General features: G+C 35.9%; 1 protein-coding gene across 2 annotated transcripts; it reads right to left on the bottom strand.

The window, feature by feature from the left end:
- Positions 1 to 5,535: 5,535 nt before the first annotated feature.
- LOC128858200 (nose resistant to fluoxetine protein 6-like) lies at positions 5,536 to 17,476 on the bottom strand. Of its 2 annotated transcripts, XM_054094265.1 has the most exons (10): positions 17,087 to 17,475; positions 16,209 to 16,548; positions 9,839 to 9,912; positions 9,586 to 9,773; positions 9,409 to 9,521; positions 9,125 to 9,341; positions 6,508 to 6,695; positions 6,305 to 6,440; positions 5,905 to 6,240; positions 5,536 to 5,828 (listed from the first exon to the last, which is right to left on the bottom strand). In XM_054094265.1, the coding sequence occupies exons 1-10, from the start codon at positions 17,325 to 17,327 to the stop codon at positions 5,646 to 5,648; spliced, it is 2,016 nt and encodes a 671-aa protein (XP_053950240.1). In that variant the 5' UTR covers positions 17,328 to 17,475; the 3' UTR covers positions 5,536 to 5,645. The 2 variants fall into 2 exon arrangements, with proteins under 2 accessions (XP_053950240.1, XP_053950241.1); XM_054094266.1 differs by lacking the exon at positions 5,536 to 5,828 and having other exon boundaries at positions 5,971 to 6,233; positions 17,087 to 17,476.
- Positions 17,477 to 19,288: the final 1,812 nt, after the last annotated feature.

Below are 19,288 nucleotides of genomic sequence, written 5' to 3'. Positions count from 1 at the left end.
AAACTGCAGGAACCTTTATTGAGGCTTGACACAAGTCGGAAGTCCAGTAAAATTTAAGGAAAGTGCTATGTGAGAAAAATTTCATATGTGACCAAGCTTCAGTGTGAAAACCTCTAATAACATAACAAATTTTCATTTCATTTCATAATCAATAAACAATAAATATTTGATAAATACAAAATAACTAAATGACAAAAAGTACTTGATAAACATTACAGCAATTGGCTAACGAGAAAGTTTTAAAAACCTTCCCTAAAAGAAGAGAAATCATGTTGGCAAGCAATTGGCTTAAAGCTCTTTTTAAAGGAACAAAGTCGTTCAAAAATAAAGATCGTGATGACAGTTTTTTTGGATTTTCGTGGTGTGGTGCACTATGAATTCCTTCCACCTGGCCAAACTGTTAATAAGGAATATTATTTGAGCGTTATGCGTCGTTTACGTGAAGCAATTCGTCTAAAAAGACCAGAATTATGGGCCAACAACTCTTGGTTTTTGCATCACGATAATGCACCGTCTCACACTGCACTCGTTCTTCGTGACCATTTCGCCAAAAATTCCACGTATATCGTTCCGCAACCACCGTATTCGCCTGATTTGGCTCCGTGTGACTTCTGGCTATTCCCAAAACTCAAGAGACCACTCCGGGGAACGCGTTTCGAGTCGATTGAGGAGATAAAAGCTGAATCGAAGAAGGTGCTGATGGCTATACCGGAAATGGACTATTTGGCATGTTTCGGGGATTGGAAAAATCGTTGGCATAAGTGTATTTCATCGAAAGGGGATTATTTTGAAGGGGATGAAATTGATTTACAAGAATAAATAAAGACTTTTCATTTTACAACCAAATTCACCTTACTTTTTGCGTACAGTAGTATGAAAAAAAGGTAATTTACAAAAGCAGAATTCATCTCCGGTTCAAACATTTATTTATTTATTTATTGTCTTTGAATGGATACATTCTTACAGACTATATTAAGCTAATGTACAATAGTTTATTAGTTACTAAGAAAAGAACGATTTAAGATGATTGACTAAGATGCCATACGGCCATGTAAAATCAGCACCAGAAGAATTGAAAAACATATTTAAATCTGAACATGCCCTAGGAATCGGAGCATTCATCCCATAGTTGGTTCTCGAGAAGCCAATTTTAAAGGTTTCGTACTGTCGGAGCCTCATATTGGGTATATTAAATTGAATTTTACTTAAGAGGGAAGGACAATCAATAGATCCAGAAATAATACGAATAATAAATGAGCACGATAGAATAGACCGTCTGCTATCAAGTGGTTTTAAGTCAATTAGTAAACATCGAGAGCGGTACGATGGTACAGGTTCAGAAAAGTTTAAAGATCGGAGCGCAAAACGAAGAAAGACTTTCTGCACTCTCTCAATCCGATTAGACAGACCTATTTGGTACGGTCTCCAAATAATAGCGGCATACTCTAATCTTGATCTAACAAAAGCACAATACAATGTTTTGAGAGTGTGTGGGTTGGTAAATGCAGAACAATTTCGGCGAACGAATGCTAGCATCGCATATGATCGTCTTATGACGTGGTTAACATGGCTGGTGAAATTCAGCTTAGAGTCGAAAATAACGCCTAAGTCTTTAATTTCCTCAACGGATTGCAAAGGTAAGCCAGCAATATTATACGAAGTATGCAAAGTGTTGTTTGATTTAGCATATTTTACGTGAAAGCATTTGCTAATATTTAGTGACAGATGGTTTAAATAGCACCAGTTCCGGACATTGTGCAAGTCGGTTTGCAACTTTTCAGAGTCCCTAACACTGTTAATCACCGCAAATATTTTAAGATCATCAGCGTACAACAAGTGTTCTGCAAATGAAAAGCAAGAACCAATATCGTTAATAAAGAGTATAAAGAGGAGGGGTCCTAGAATACTTCCCTGTGGGACACCGGAGGATGCAATAAATGCACGGGATGTCGTGTTATCGACGGCTACAACGCAGTGTCTGTTGGACAAATATGATTTGATCCAAGACAAAAAAGTGGAGTGTATACCCAATGATGCAAGCTTCGACAAGAGTATTCGGTGCGATACTTTGTCAAACGCTTTAGAGAAGTCTGTATAAATTGCATCAACTTGAGATCTGTTCTGGAAGGCTGAAATGCAGTAATCATTGAAAATAGACAAGTTAGTGACAGTGGAGCGACTTGCAACGAAACCATGTTGGTTGGTAGATATTAGGCCTTTGACAGCAAAATATAACTTATCATTTACTGTTATCTCAAAAAGTTTTGAGACAGACGAAAGCTTCGAAATCGGTCTGTAATTGCTAACATCGTTTTTATTTCCACTCTTAAATATAGGCGTAAATTTAAGTAAAGTAAAGTAAATTTCCAGTCGTCAACAAAGATACCAGAGGACAACGATTTATTGAATATAATTGTAAGAGGCTCAGCGAGACACAAGCAATTCTTCAGCAAAATGCCCGAAAGGCATTTGAACAAGGTTTTGAAGCAAAAGCAATACATGATTACTATAAATAGTGAGTTTTATTTCAAACGTATTTTTTTATATTATTTTACAAAATTTTAATTGAAATATCATATGATATTCTTAAGTTCCTTTACCCCATTTGCATTCTAAGGGTTAATGGAAGCAAACTACTATATTACCTTATGAAGGGAAACCGGTTTAGGAGGCCGAAATTTTGGTGTTTTTCGATAATTTTTTGAACAAGGAAGGAATAATCAGAAATTTTTTAAACATGGAGGGTATTTTACTCATATTTTTAAGTACGCTTTAAAATTCTTTCAAGCCATTTCCGCCTGAGCGTGTTAGAGCGCGTTATCCATGGACGATCGCCATCCGAGTATCTTGCTGGTGAGCATTCCTGAAGCTGCAATTTTTCTCCGTAATCAACAACAATTTTTTTTTCGTTAACAACATGTTTCCTAAGAATATGAACCTAATTGTGATAAAATAATATTGAAAATTGCATATCTTTGAACCGCTTGAACACAATGTAGTTTTTCCATACCATATTTTGTCATGTATGTATTTTGCTTAAAAAAATATTTTTAATGATAATATAATCCCAGAATTAGGTTCATATAGATTAGGATTGAATAAAGAATACTCCGAAAAAAATTTATAATGATTGGTCAATAACTTGTTGAGCTAGAGTGCCCACCAGTTCAAAAAAAGTAGTTTCGAAAAAAACGTCGTTCAAACTAACGCGCGCTATGGTGCGGAACCGACAGGCAGTCACTTTAGCGTCATAGAATCGGGAATAATGCGAATTTCGCTTTACAATTTTTACCACGTATTCTTTAGTAGTTATACTAACAATTTATGCAATAAAAAAAGCCGATTTTTTGATAAGTCTATACTGATTTCCCCCCTTAATATATAAATTGTCAAAAAAGCAAGTTGTTAATGGCTTTAGCAAGTGGCGAGTAGATGCAACTGGTATAAATAAACATATCTTGGTAGCACTGGAAAAAAGTTGCCAAAAACTACATTTGTTTAGAAGCAATTATTGAGTATTAATAAGACTGCGTTCATACAAGGAAACATTTGTTGCTTCAACTCAAGGCGAATTTATTACAGGTGACAGCAAACACATATAAGTAAAACCCTTCATGTATTTGTTGTTGCGTTTGGTGCAAGCATCATGTCAAAATCAGCAAGCAAATGTAAACATACGAATGTAAACATACCAATACATACAAACAAAGCATATCATTTTGACGTAAGCCATACCTACGGCGAAAAATTCAGCTGGGTGAATGCTGTCACCTTATTAAATCCACCTTGCTTCAACTCGTTACTTGTAATGCTCGTTCTCTGTCAGCGCCCTTTGTGTTCTTGTTCTTATTAACGTTGTTGTCGACTGTAGACAAAAAACTAAACAATTGCAAGCAAGTGCCGTGTGGTCGTGCGTGAACACGACGCGAAACGCCAAAAGAGTATTCGCAATGGTTTAACAACAAAATTTGCGGCCTAATAAAGCTTGACCGATATCTGAATAGAGATTTGGCAGCATTGAAAATAGTGGGTAATACCATTTTTATGAGATACAGCCTAGAACGATAGAATGCACAACTAGGCATTACAAATTCGCTGCGACGTTATGCCCCGACAATATACAAACAAAGGGAAGGGCAATAAGTAATTTGTAAAGGAGAGTAGGTCGAAACTATCAAAAACAGGCAATTATGCCCACACTCACACACTTCCTTGTAATGACGTCATCCGCATGCAAAGGCAAAAAACTGCATTTGGAGGCTTTATAGCCATTCGTGCTTTCACAATTTAATACCCGGCAAATCACAATATTACCATTTACTGAATTTTTACAAACATGTAATTTCTCTTCCTTGTGTTTGTTTGTATTACCATGGTGTATGGCGTCAGCCTTGTCCAAATCACGAAAAATAACGGTATTCGCAAGGCGCCACCTTCTGTATTATATTCGCCTTGAGGTATAATCAGCGAGTATGCGAGCGGCGAATCTTACTTCATAAATGTGATGTTACTTTCATATGGAAGTTTTACGTCAAACGAGCAGAGCCCAAACGAGCAGAGAAGTGGCGAGTCGAGGGCATTTATTATTACGGTTTTCTAGCTAAAAGGCAATATTTGCAGCATGTACTGTACGTAAATATATGTACAAATATGTAAACAAAGCGAAGCATACCTAAAATGCATTTCTTATTACAGGAATTGCACACTAAAATAATATAAGAATTTGAGCAACCTACAAATTTCACGAACAGAGTATGCAACTATTTTTCTCTACTGCTTGGCTATTTTTTACATACATATATAATTGGCGCGTACACCCATTCTGGGTGTTTGGCCCAGCTCCTCCTCCTATTTGTGGTGTGCGTCTTGATATTGTTCCACAAATGAAGGGATCTAGAGTTTCAAGCCGATTCCGAACGGCAGATATTTTATATATATATATACACTCGGAGGTTTGCCATTGTCTGCCGAGGGGCGACCACTATTAGAAAAAACTTTTTCTTCATTTTGATCTTTCACCGAGATTCGAACCTAAGTTTTCTCTGAATTCCGAATGGTAGGTCATGGCGGCCACATAATATCGTGCATTATTTAATTGTTTAAATAATTCGTAACTTTGTCTAAGAAAAGGCGGAAACTTATTCCCATACCCAATACTACTTCAAAATGTTACTAAATGAATTGTTAAGCTAGTTTCTAAGTTTTCTCTAAAGTTATTTCTTTGTAAATTTTAAGAAATGTTACACGAAAAATAATTTATTCATTTATTTATTTTTAATTGAATTGTTCAGCATTAATCTATTTTTGATAGTCTGTAAGAAATACTGCATTTTTAGATTATTAAATGAATAAATAAATAAATGGGTTACATTTACCTCAATCTAAAAGTAATGGGTAAAAAAACTTGACATTTTTTTTAATCAAAATTTATTTTATCCCAGGTTTATCTTTCTGACAAACTTCTCTCAATTCGACGATAGTCATTGCTTTGAGAAACATCCAAACGACGCGAGAGAAAGAATAAAAAGAATTAAATAACTAATAAAACATCGTAGTCGTTTATGTAGCCATCAACAAATATTAAATTTACTATGATAATTAACAAATTAAAAAATAAATAATAATATCAATTCTCTTAACTCCTGTCATTCGCATAAATTCTGTTGCGATATTGTTGTTGCAGCAGGCAATGTAGGCCGTTTATCGACCTTAGGTATGTTGCGTGGCAACAGGTAACTTTCAATATCAGCAACTGGCGCCTCAACAGCCAAATAAACACAAACTGATACAAATAACGTAATACCGAAATTGCTCCAAAAACTCAAAATCTAAAATCAGTGGAAGGAAATGAATAGTTTCGCATAAATAATTTATAGGTAATATGTAAATCCATTTCCCTCTTACCACATCATAATCTGAAAAGTATGTATTCGTTTTGATAAGCGACGCATTAATGGTAATTACAATCAAATGCCAAATATACATGCTGTAGGAGAGTTTCGAAATCGGTTGCCAAAATGTCCACGAGAGAAAGCTGTTGATTATACCGCCATAACCATTCACACAGGCATACACCACCCAACATATAGCCAATGGCCACGCCACACGCCCGAAAGCCAAGTAAAAGGCGCTTTCGAGTACGGTGGGGCCGCCTGTGCTAGGCAGCGTTTTTGGATACCAGGCAAATACCAAAGTGAAAATCGTGGCGAGCGAAATAAGCCAACCAACGGCAACTAACCACTTAAAATAAAATTATTGCTTTAAACTAAATTAACGTGTAAAATTGGGCTTTCAAATACATTACTTTTGGGATTTTAGCAATGCGGCCATTGTTGCGATGCAAGTAGTAACCAAAAATTAGTCCGACTATCCAAGCTGAGCATCTGGTATGGGTTGAGTAGTAAATTTTCGGCATTGCTTCACTATTCCCACCATAATTCCTAAAATAACATTTTAATATTAAATTGTTGCTTAAATTATTTTCTGAATGAAGAAAGTTTAATTTACCGTGCAATATCGTAAATTGTATACTGATTTATTATTATGATCGTAAACAAGCAAGCAACCAGCAGTAAGCCCAAAGTTATGGTGGCAGCTATACCAATTTTTCTCCATTTCCAAATAAGAATTAGAAATATGGGCGACAGGAAAAATAATTGAGTATCCACTGCCAAATACCAGGCATGTCCCAGACACTAAAAATAAAATGATTAAAATCAGTGGTAATTTTGAAAATCAAACCAATGTTTTCTAAATAGTTATAAAAACTTATATTGCTTATGATTTTGTATTAAAGGGTTTAAATTTTATTATAACTTTATTATGTTATATTACGGTGATTGGCCCTCTTCGCACCTAGGTCGAAAGACCCATTGTGATATCAACTGAGCGGGCTATAATCCTCCACCTTTAAGTAACCAATTAATGCTAAGAAATACCAGAGTTTCCGCATGTCTATTGACTTCAAATCTGCTAGATATGCAAGGAAATATTTCTTAAAATGGAGATATGATACATTTTGCCAGAGTGGTACATTGGCACAAAGCATATTTGTGGGAAGCCCCTTCACTTACCGCGCGTCACTAAAAGACGTGGCACGGTGAAAGGCGATCTAAACGAAAAAAATATATAAATCTACGCACCAAAGTATATTTAAAACTTATTTCATTTAGATCGTCTTTCATCGTGCCTGCTACTTTTTCTTTAACAGCTTCAATGGACTCGAATCTTATTCTGTTACATGTAGACTTGAGATGGTATAAAGTTATTGGAGGATCAATGGAATAAGTGTGAAGGATTATCGAATAAAAAAACTAATTGCATTTAAATTACCTTTCTTTTACTTAAACTTTCAATACCTTTCAACCAAGGGTGATAGATTACAAGTTTCGGCCATTCGAAACAAAACTGTAAGAGTAATAGGGGTTCGTTGCGTGCTTTGTGGCAATGAATCTGACTGACGTGAAGTGTTAAACGTACCGTGGTGCCACATTGAAAGTATTGTCGCATATATCGTTAGGTATACCCAGATTTTTGTTGGTTGTGAAATGTAAAAATGTAATAAAATTAATGCTTATAGAAGCGAAAGAGAGGCAAGCCTAGGCCAATGTGACAGGCCTATAACTTCTGCTACCACGTCATCAGGCATTTGGCAGCAAAACTCCACGATGTAGAGAATGCAGATATGTGGACAACATCACCTCACAATTTTGCTTTGGATGGCCGAATTCTGCCCGCTCATTTCACACGCGTAATTGAGCGAGTAACTCGGTTACAACGTCACCGGGAACTCGGCAGCAGATCTCTACCTACTCACTTCACACGTATTCATGCTCTCATCCATCAGTTGTTGTGCATACTGCAACGAAGTAACATGAGCAGGGACTGCGTTGATTTGTTCGTATATCACCAAGAAAATCTCAGTTTTTTCGTAAACAAATCGCTGTCATGAGCCCGGTTACGTCAGCCAATCAACGGTTTCCTTCATAATCGGTTTGATCTTAGCCCCATCTCTAAAAATCATTTCACCATAGGTTAGAAGTCTGATGTTCGCCACACTTCTTTATTCTGTACCTGTATATATTCTAACTATTTTGTGTTGTGTAGTAAAAATTGTCAGTCACGTGTTGAGGCTGTATACAAAAAATTTGTTTCCAAGCTATTTTCTGTTGGGAGGTAGTTTTTCTTAAAGAGTAATACTTTTTCTATCTGACTATTCTCTTCTATTTTATAAACCTTCCGATAATTTGAAAATGATAAATAAAAATCTAAATATATGGCTTAAAATGTCTCTAAGCCGAAAATCTCGAAGTTCTCAAACTTTAATTTTCCTAATATATATTTTTGAATTTTCATACAACTCATATAGGTTTGTAAAATAATGGCTCACGTATGTACAAGTAGTATTGTACTTATATCCATGTAGATTCTTTTACTCGAAATGAAAGGCAACTAAACCCCCGGGGCGTATGAGTGATTTTTACGCCTTCCATTTTATATGTTCACGTGTGCAAGTGTGCGTTCTCACTGTCAACGGTAGTGCGCATTATTGAGCGGGCTGCGCTTTGTTAAGTTCTCAGTGTGCATCATAAACTAACCGCCTTTGGAAGAATATCAGTACTGAAATTTAAGGTAAGTAATGCAGAAATTCGTTTTGTTGTAAACTAAACAAAAGGGCTTAAAAAACAAAGCGATCTAAAAAATAGTCTGTCGTTTTCTTCTATCTGGTTTTAAGCTGCGTTTCGCGCTCTCTGTTCATGCTCTATGAACACGCATATAAGTAGTTGCAGTTCTTTAAAGACTCAACTCTGCACAGCACCGCTCACAGTGTGTATGTGTATGGACTAGTTTGCTGAATAAAGGCAAATTTACGATAAAGGCAAATTTCAAAACTGTTAATGATATTTTTTAATATTTCAAGCTAAAATTTAAACATTCTAATTTTAAAAATATAATAGCGTGACTGATGAGTTTTAGTTTTCATGCAACAAACTGAATTTCTTTTGAACCAAATTATTGGTAAAACGTATCTCCTACCGATTCACATAAACTCTGCTCACAAACTGGCTAATATACATATGTAAATTTAAAATACTATGTATGTATGTATATGCTAGTCACTTACCATTTCACCTGGAGCTGCGTAATTCTGCACATACAATATTGTGGCCCACCAAGTTTTATCGCACATTTCGTTGGCAACGGTAAAGCTCTTCCAAATAGGACCACTACCAATATAATTAAATAATGACATGTAAAACAAAACGGCTACAGCTAAAACCGGCGTTAGACGTAAATAACGATGAATATACATCATTGGTACATTAAGTTTTCCAGTATTTCTATGAGTACAAAGTGTTTAAAATCGCAAGAAGGATACTTATTTTTTATAAAAATATTCTCATATACTTCTCCATCTCCCTAAAAGCCACCATAATGACCAACAATCCACTGAGAAAGAAAAACGAGTCCACAGCAATTGAGCCACTTTGCTCAATCATTGAAAATGGCGTATGCTCCCACTGTGTGAGATTAATCATTTACAGTCAAAATGGTGATGCACAAATATTCTCTAATCGAACTTACGCTTTGTATGTCGACGGAATTGATATTTGGTGATAATATGCGATATAAATAACAGTGTAGGAATATAATCCAAAATAGCGAAAGACAACGTATGCCATGTAGACAAGGTATATGCCCATGTTGGACTTTCAATAATTGGCGCAAATTTTTAGTTGCCGAAAAGGAGATCATTAGTTTGTTAGGCAATTCTGTAAGCAAGAAATGTTGAATATGGATATGCATATTTTTTTTAACACTATGTGCAATTACTTACTTCTCTGGTACGTCCAAAGGCAATCATAGAGAGTACTTAAAGTCATTAAAGCTGCTAATAAAACGAAAAGTCCACTGAAGAAAAATAAACAAAGAGTTGCGGATGGAAATTATTAAAATTTTCATGCATTCATATTTGCATGCTATCTGATAAATTTTAAGATTTACGTGAGCTGGGCCGATTTTAAAATACCTCCAAAAACCTATTTTTAAAGCAAAATTAATTACCTCTGATGATAAATAGAAGAGTTTAAGCTTAATAGGTCTGCATAAAAATGTTTAAAAATTTTGTCTACAGAATCAAGATATCCTAACTTGAAAAAAAATTGAGGCGGGAATGGATTAATTTTCCAAGATATGAAAATGGAAGCCTTGAAAACCTAAATCGGTCAAAGATTTGGCTGAGTTATACAAGATTTCCTTAAACCTATCTTCCAAACAAAGTCAAATAAATCATCAAAAATGTCATTATTTTGATTCCGTTTATATGGTAGAACTTTTAACATTTCCAGCATTAGCAGTCCTTTTAAATTTAAGCCCTTCTATTGTCTGCAGATGTTTTTATTAAAAACATTTACTTTTATTTAAAAAATATTTTCAAAAACTAAGTGTATTTATAGACAAATAACTAATTTTTTGGAGCTATTTTCGAATCGGCCAAGCTCACGTAAATCTTAATTAGTTTGCCGAAATGTTTTGGCTGGAGTCTTAAAATATAATGAATTTTATAATACTGTTGGAAAAACTACAACTTTTGTATATGGTAAGGCACCCTGAGTTTTATATAATATATATTATATATATGTAAATATTTAATACAAATTTTCCGTTTTGTAATTATACTCTTATATTGTATCAGATATATCAATCAATTTTAAGTTACGGCATGTGATGCTGAAGGGTAACAAGTGGATGGTTGGGATTCGGACGAATAGAATCGAGAAGGTGTATTCTCTCAGTCTTATATGTAAGTACCTCTATTTCTACTTATATACTGTATTTCAGTAAGTTGACCATCGGCCTACTCCCCCCAAATCGAAAAGAATATCCGCATGTCGTACGAATCTTTTCTTTTTTTTTTGGCGATTGGCCAAGAAGGAGTTTGCTGTCGAGATCTAAAACTTTTCAGCTGCAGAAAAAAATTCATCAGCAGAATAAAGAGCAATTTTATTATTGTTTTTCGTCCCTAGAATATCAAAATTTATAAACAAAAACCGACAGTTAAAAGTACCTTAAACAAAATTTGGCAATTTAGATACCAAATAAACACAGAAAAGCCAAATTGTGACCCTGTTTCTTCTCCTTCTACTTGATTAGCGCAAAAACCGCTTACGCTAACGAAACCGCTGGATCTTCATTCGCTGCACTATGTCTAATAACTATGTTATATCGTCGTACTACTACTATGTGTTTAATGTGCCTTGCTTATCAGTCGTTATTGGTAGGGGATAATCTCATTTCCTTAGCGCTGAAAAGCTAGTTCGATGTACCTACCACAAACATGCATTGAAAATTCAGGATAATGTTTCAAATAAAAAGCATGCATATGTTACATGGTATTTACGTAATATAAAAATAAAAAGAAAAAAAAATTATTTCTTGATCGAATTTTAAACTAAAAACATAAGTCCCGTGGCCGTCGTTGCCGAATTAATGGGTACATGATTACCATTCACTTTTTTCCTGTAAGAACAAAGACGGCGAACTGGTGACTGACGTACAGAGCAATCTTAAATTATGGAGGGAACACTTCTCGAACTTATTAAACAGTGACAGCTGCGCATGTCACCGAGAAAGTGAAGATCCCGATACCCCAATCGTTGACGACGGAATTGTCGTTCCGCTACCCGATCATGACGAGGTGAGAATAGCGATAACGCGGCTAAAGAACAACAAAGCCGCGGGCGCCGACGGACTGCCGGGTGAGCTATTCAAACATGGCGGCGAGGAGCTGGTAAGGTGCATGCATCAGCTTCTATGCAAAATATGGTCGGATGAAAGCATGCCTGCCGATTGGAATTTAAGTGTGCTCTGCCCAATCCATAAGAAGGGCGATCCTGCAATTTGTGCTAATTACCGCGGGATTAGTCTTCTAAATATCGCCTATAAGGTTCTAGCGAGCGTATTGTGTGAAAGGCTGAAGCCCACCGTCAACCAACTGATTGGACCTTATCAGTGTGGCTTCAGACCTGGAAAGTCTACCATCGACCAAATATTCTCAATACGCCAAATCTTGGAAAAGACCCATGAAAGGAGAATCGACACACACCATCTTTTCGTCGACTTCAAAGCTGCATTCGACAGTACGGAAAGGAGTTACCTGTATGCCGCGATGTCTGAATTTGGTATCCCCGCAAAACTAATACGGCTATGTAAGATGACGTTGCTCAACACCAGCAGCGCCGTCAGAATTGGGAAGGACCTCTCCGAGCCGTTTGATACCAAACGAGGTTTCAGACAGGGTGACTCGCTGTCGTGTGACTTCTTTAACCTGATGTTGGAGAGCATCGTACGAGCCGCAGAACTTAATCGCTCAGGCACAATATTTTATAAGAGCGTACAATTGTTGGCGTATGCCGATGATATTGACATCATCGGCCTTAACAACCGCGCTGTTAGTTCTGCCTTCTCCAAACTGGACAAAGAGGCAAAGCGAATGGGTCTGGTGGTGAACGAGGACAAAACGAAGTACCTCCTGTCTTCAAACAAACAGTCGGCGCACTCGCGTATCGGCACTCACGTCACTGTAGACAGTTATAATTTCGAGGTTGTAAAAGACTTCGTCTATTTAGGAACCAGCATTAACACCGATAACAATGTCAGCCTTGAAATCCAACGTAGAATCTCTCTTGCCAACAAGTGCTACTTTGGACTAAGTAGGCAACTGAGCAGTAAAGTCCTCTCCCGACGAACAAAACTAACACTCTACAAGACTCTCATCATGCCCGTCCTAACGTATGGCGCAGAAGCTTGGACGATGACAACATCCGATCAAGCGACGCTTGGGGTGTTCGAGAGAAAGATTCTGCGTAAGATTTTTGGACCTTTGCACGTTGGCAATGGCGAATACCGCAGACGATGGAACGATGAGCTGTATGAGCTTTACGACGACATAGACATAGCGCAACGAATAAAGATCCAGCGGCTACGTTGGCTGGGTCATGTCGTCCGAATGGATACAAACGCTCCGGCTTTGAAAGTATTCGATGCGGTACCAGCTGGTGGTAGCAGAGGAAGAGGGCGGCCTCCTCTGCGTTGGAAAGATCAGGTGGAGAAGGACTTGGCTTCACTTGGTGTGTCCAACTGGCGCCGGTTAGCACGAGAAAGAAACGACTGGCGCGCTTTGCTAAACTCGGCCAAAATCGCGTAAGCGGTTATAGCGCCAATTAAGAAGAAGAAGAGATTACCATTCACTACCGAAATCTCCGGGTTCCAAACCTAGAGCACGAAACACCAACTGATATAAAAAGTGTTTTCTAATAGCGGCCACTAATCGTCCAACAATGGTAGGCCTCCGGAGTGCATGTCTGCCATGAAAAAAACTCCTCATAAAAAACCATCTGTGGCATAAGGGAAGAAAAGCTCGGCTAAACACCAAAAAGGGTGTAAGCGCCAATTATAAAAGGTGGTTAAGTTTCAAGGGCCGGTGTTGATTTTGAATAAAATACAATTTTTTTAGGAAATTATATTTATTATGATAATATTGGTATGGCTCAATTACGTGTGGAATAAAATATTGACCAAATGGCCGCCGCGGCCTCGGCGGCACACCTTCATCCGATGGTCCAAATTTTCGATGACGCTGAGGCATAATTGAGGTTCTATGCCGTTAATGTGCCGAATTATCTCATCCTTTAAGCTCTTGAACTGTTGCTGGCTTATCGACGTACACCTTTTCTTTCATATATATAATTGGCGCGTACACCCTTTTTGGTTGTTTGGCCAAGTTCCTCCTCCTATTTGTGATGAGCGTCTTGATGTTGTTCCACAAATGGAGGGACCTACAGTTTGTGAGGAGATTTTTCATGACAGAAATACACTTGGAGGTTTGCCATAGCCTGCCGAGGGGCGACCGCTATTAGAAAAATTTAGAAAAATGTTTTTCTTAATTTTGGTGTTTTCACCGAGATTCGAACCGACGTTGTCTCTGTGAATTCCGAATGGTAGTCACGCACCAACCAATTCGGCTACAGCGCCCGCCCATGATATATACAATACATACATATATTTATAACACCATGCGATAGCAAAAGTTATCCAGGGCAAATTTCATACTCACAAGAAATATAGATTTTATAACGGACTCGAAAAGCTGCATACGCAGGTGCCATTTCCTAATCAATTTAATTTTTAGAACATTTTTTTAATTATCTTAATGTTTCATATTCCTTTGATAGCAAAAAAAAGTATTTTCTGTCACACGGTGTAGTAATCTTTAAAATATAAATTGCTTGTCAAAATCGTTGCACCTCAATATTTTTACCAATTTGAAAATTTTTTTTCTTTCTTTTTGTTGTTTATTACTATAGTAAAAATGTGTATCAAAGTCATAAAATTCCAAATTTCAAACTTTGAACAAAAATTAAAACCAAAAAAATCAACAAAATTTCATTAAAATTTTAAGCTTTTTAATTGGAATTTCTAGAACAATGTTTGGCAAGCACTTTTCTGGTCTATTAACATAGATTTTAAATCGAAAAAGGTGCGAAGCCTCGAAAGCAAAATCAATTATCAGAAATTAACGAAACTTTTTACAAAATCAATATTTTTTTGTTCGATGGCCAATCGCTGCACAGCACTCAAAACTGGTATTTATTATCGATAACTGCTTACAATTTGATCAATAAATAGCTGCTAAATAAATTTAAAAAATTATCAAATAAAATGCGAATAAGACAAGGACAACTGAAAAACAAACAATACATTTTCTGGTATTTCTGATTTCAAACGTTTGAAAAACAATACGGTCTTGTAAAAGAGCGGACGGATGGCCTCCGTAGATGTATCGAAAATGCTGCAAGAGGAGGGAAGATGTTGGGATAAAGATCGAGAACGTCTATTTAGTTCGTAATTTGTTTCAGGTTTAAAGTGTATTGATACTCGAGAGAGAACATAAACTGGAACCTTCGCCCACAATAAATGTACGAGCCTGCAAGCTGTTGAATTATATAAATATTATTCCTAGCCCTTTTTACAAGCTTTAGCGAATCTTATCGTCAATATCTTAACCCTCTATCCAGCAGAGACTATAAATAATCATCAAAAAATCTTATAAAATTCATATAACGTTAATTTTGGTACGCTAAAAACGAACATTTTTATTCACTGTTACTGTACCAAAAAGTGCACAAAAAGTATCACATGTGTATATGAAAAATTAGCCATAATGCGGAATAACCGTCTGTCGACGGTCAATAAAAACTTCACAAAAATCACTTTTATTTTTTCAGTTTCACTATAACTAATAGTTGCATTGAAAAATATACAGAAAAACATAACTGTTTTTGAATTTTTGAAGAAATTTCTGCAATGTTTGGTCACTTTTTCACAAACGAAAAGATGAAATTTTTCAACTGTAATTTTTCCGACTGATTTCAACGACGGCCATTACTAAACTGACGATAAACATCAAAATGAACACTATAAACGATTTGGAATGGTTCCGTCATAGTCGTTTCAAGGCAGCCATGCCGGCTTACACGAAAAAGAAAATTACATTTAAAACCCAGGAGGGTATTATGATGACCGTCTGTAGACGGTCTTACTGTATAGAGAGTTAAGGTAAAAAGAACAAATTGATTTTGAACGGTAAATTTTATGTTTCTTATTTCTTTGATATTCAAATTATCAAATCGAAAAAAAACAGATCAAATGTTCTAGTAGCACCCCCTTGTAAAAATTTGCCTTGGTGTCCAATCTTTTGTATTCTCTCAAGCGTAGGTGTAGTCATTTCTGTGTATTAGCTCCTGCACACAATAAACTAGTACTCGTATAGTGTCAAATGAACTTAACTTCTGGTATTAAAGGCGGTTTTGCGGTGCTAATTTAGCTGTGGTGAAATTTTTTAAACTGAGATTAAGCCTACACAACTGGGCGCATTTAAACTTAATTTAATTAAAACTATCTCTGAAAAACTGAACCCAGGTAATCATAAAAAAATATTAGGAAAGTATTTTATGCTCATCATGCTGTCTAATCGATTTAGCCACTTTGTTTTTAGATCGCTTTCTATTGACGATATATACACACCCTGCGTCACATGCGTTTCAATACTGAATACCAAATACACATTTCTAACAACAAAGCATCAACATCTAACAAAAAACATCTATAATGACTAATATTAAATATCAATATTAATTCACACTCACATTGCAACCCAATCGAGAGGCTCAAGTTCAACAAGTTCGCCAGTTGAACAAGTGGATGCGATCAGCAAGCTCGTTGTTGCATTAAAACTAAAATTATACGAATTCTCTAAAGCCTCTTTCAGAAGCAAATCAAAATCATTTGAACTACATCTATTTGGGATGCAGACACCCAGTTGTAGTTGTACACTCAAACCAATTGCTGCCGAATTGAAGGGAATATTTGCTTGACAATATTTACCAATCAAAGGAGAATTGATGTCGAGGCATTCTTCGAAATTGCCCATCTCCATGCGATGTCCATACAGTATGCCAGACGGAAATTTTGCCCAAGCATCAAGCACTAAAATTCGAAAAGTAAATTTATTATACACACATACACACACCCCACGTCAAAATGGTTAGCACATCGACATTCATGTCGTGCATTTGTTCGATGGAGTAAATGCGCAACACCGCCAGAAAAAAAAATTATGAAAAATCAACGGGATTTTTTAGCAACTTCACACTTTGTTACACTAAAATTTAATGAGTTACAAAATTGTATACGATAAATTTATATACTAAAAATTTTAATTAAAAACCGTAGAATTGAAAAATATTTGAATACAGGATTTTCTAATTTTTTTTTAAATTTTAAAATTATAATATGTATTTTGTATGGTGCATTTTTCTAATCTTTTTAGACAACTTGAAAATTAAATTTGTTGGATACTTAAAAAAAAAAAAATAATGAGCTTTTAAAACCCAAATAGTCCAAACTGGTCAAAATATTCATGTGCTATCAATTGTCGCGTGCTGTACACTCTTACATACATACATATACGTAGTATATGCAAAAGAGAATGAGAGTAAGCATCTTTTCTTTACTTTTCACATACTTCTTAAAGCCCAAATTTCATTGGTTTTCAACGCATTCGCCACAGTTCTAAGTTGTGTTGAGCACTCCGTAGTCACATTATTTAAGCTAGTAAGTAGATCAAGTTGATCAAAGAACTGAAAGCCCAGCGCGAAATTTTCACTATGCCACAGCTCGCTTCCGCCAACAGGCATTCGGATGTTGATACACGTGAGTATGAAGAGTTGCAAAATGTTGCACTTCCTGTTACACATCGATGACATTTTAACACTGTTATTTTGGAGGCACTAGTTTAAATAAAGTTTTCACATATATTTATATAATGACGCAGTGCAGTAAAGTTCTCTCCGAGTTAAAAAATCACACGGTGATGACCAGGTTAACAACACATTGGCGGCTCATTTAAAACTCGTTCCCGACGTGCATTGTTATTTATAAGCGGTTGTCTATATAACAATTGTCGAATTGCGCTGTGCAATCAGATATACATACATACATATTTAAACTTGCACTTCAATCTTTTGAGTACCCGTATGTAGATAAGTTATAAAATTTAGTGCGAGCAAATTAATGGCGTACAGTGTATTGAAAAACATATTCGAACATGTTAAAAATAGCGCAGAGATGAAAAAAATATATATATATTTTTTTTTTTTGAAAATTGGAAAAGTAATGAATTACAATCACAATGAATTAAAAAGCATTAGCGACTAGGCCATCAGCTTTACGTAACATAAGTATTTATATAATAATATTCGTGTATAATTTAGATTTCAAAATACAAATTAATTTTGTAAATAAAGTGTATAAAACTTTCAATGTTTTCTGCGTTAACTTCGGACAGAAGTTCTTCTATTGTGTGGCTTGATATTGCTTGTCTTATTGAATGTAATGCTTCACAATTTGTAACGATGTGTTGGATAGAAAGTGTCTCTTCGTTGCAGAATTGACAAACGAAAAAAAAAAATATAATATAGTATTATTAAATGAAAAAAAAATGAAATTCGCTTTGAGAAATATCAATTCATATATTTATAATTGACGCGTGGATTCTTTATATTACAGTCTTATGTCGAATCTGAACAACTGATGGTTTATATGAGAAGCCTTTCATGGCAGAAATGCGCTCAGAGTAATTTGATGTTTCATGTCCACAATAGGCTTCGAACACGGACCTACCGAACAGTAGTAACGCACAAATTGTTATTATAGCAGCATAAACATTCTTCTTCTTGGCCGAATATAAATCCGGTTCGTTCCGATAACGTAGAACCGACTGCCGTGGGAACGGCACAAATTCAGTCGGCTGCGGCGGTTGTAACAAATATGTTTTGTAATATACATATTATTAGTATAGTATATATAACAGTCTCCTCCTCATCATCTGTACAATATTCTGACCCAACACCATCAGCAATGATGCGCTGTAGAGAACAACGAAAGAGAAACTCATTCAAAGTCAATCAATTCAAATCAAACGCAGAAAGTGGCGATGGAGCGGTTACACGCTTAGAAAACCACCCGATCAGATAGCACTGGACTAGAACCCGCAAGGGAGCAAAGAATACTGGGAGAAGGTCGATGTTGTGCAATATGATGCCTACATTACGTGGGACGGCGCAAAAACTACAGCCAAGAACCGTGTACGATGGAAGAGTCTTGTCGAGGTCATATGCTTCCGAACGGAGTAAAAAACGAAAAAAAAAAAAAATACGAGTCTAACGGTTAGACGCGATAGAAGTGAAACCTTCCGTAAAACAAACTGAGAGAGAATGAGACGAAAGCAGCATTAGGAGCAAGATAATTATAGGTTCATTATAATATTGTTATAAAGTTCATATTTTATTTTCTTCATTTTATTGTTATTCATCCTCAATGTTTTCAATTTCAACAAATGATACGAGTGGCTTATGATAGCTAAAATATGATACAAACGCTTTGGTTTCGATGTTGTCAACATATCTTTGAAATATCGGGTCAATTGTTGTTTTTGATCGTGTTGTCGATTCAGTGCGATTGTTACACATTTTTAAATTGAATGTTGTATTGAGAAAGTCAATTAAAGGAACCGCTGTGTCCAATGCAAAATTTACGTTAAAATCGCCACTTAAAATCATTGGAACTTTATCGTAATCTTTTCTAAGTATCCGCGATACTTCTGGTGTATACTTTATTAAATTTTCGAGAATGAATTCCGTGATGCTATTTATTGATTGATTCGGTG

This window comes from Anastrepha ludens, chromosome 3, assembly GCF_028408465.1.
Source record: "Anastrepha ludens isolate Willacy chromosome 3, idAnaLude1.1, whole genome shotgun sequence".
NCBI classification, from domain to species: domain Eukaryota; kingdom Metazoa; phylum Arthropoda; class Insecta; order Diptera; family Tephritidae; genus Anastrepha; species Anastrepha ludens.
The sequence above is the reverse complement of the archived record's forward strand: the minus strand, read 5'-3'. Positions and strand labels throughout refer to the sequence as shown.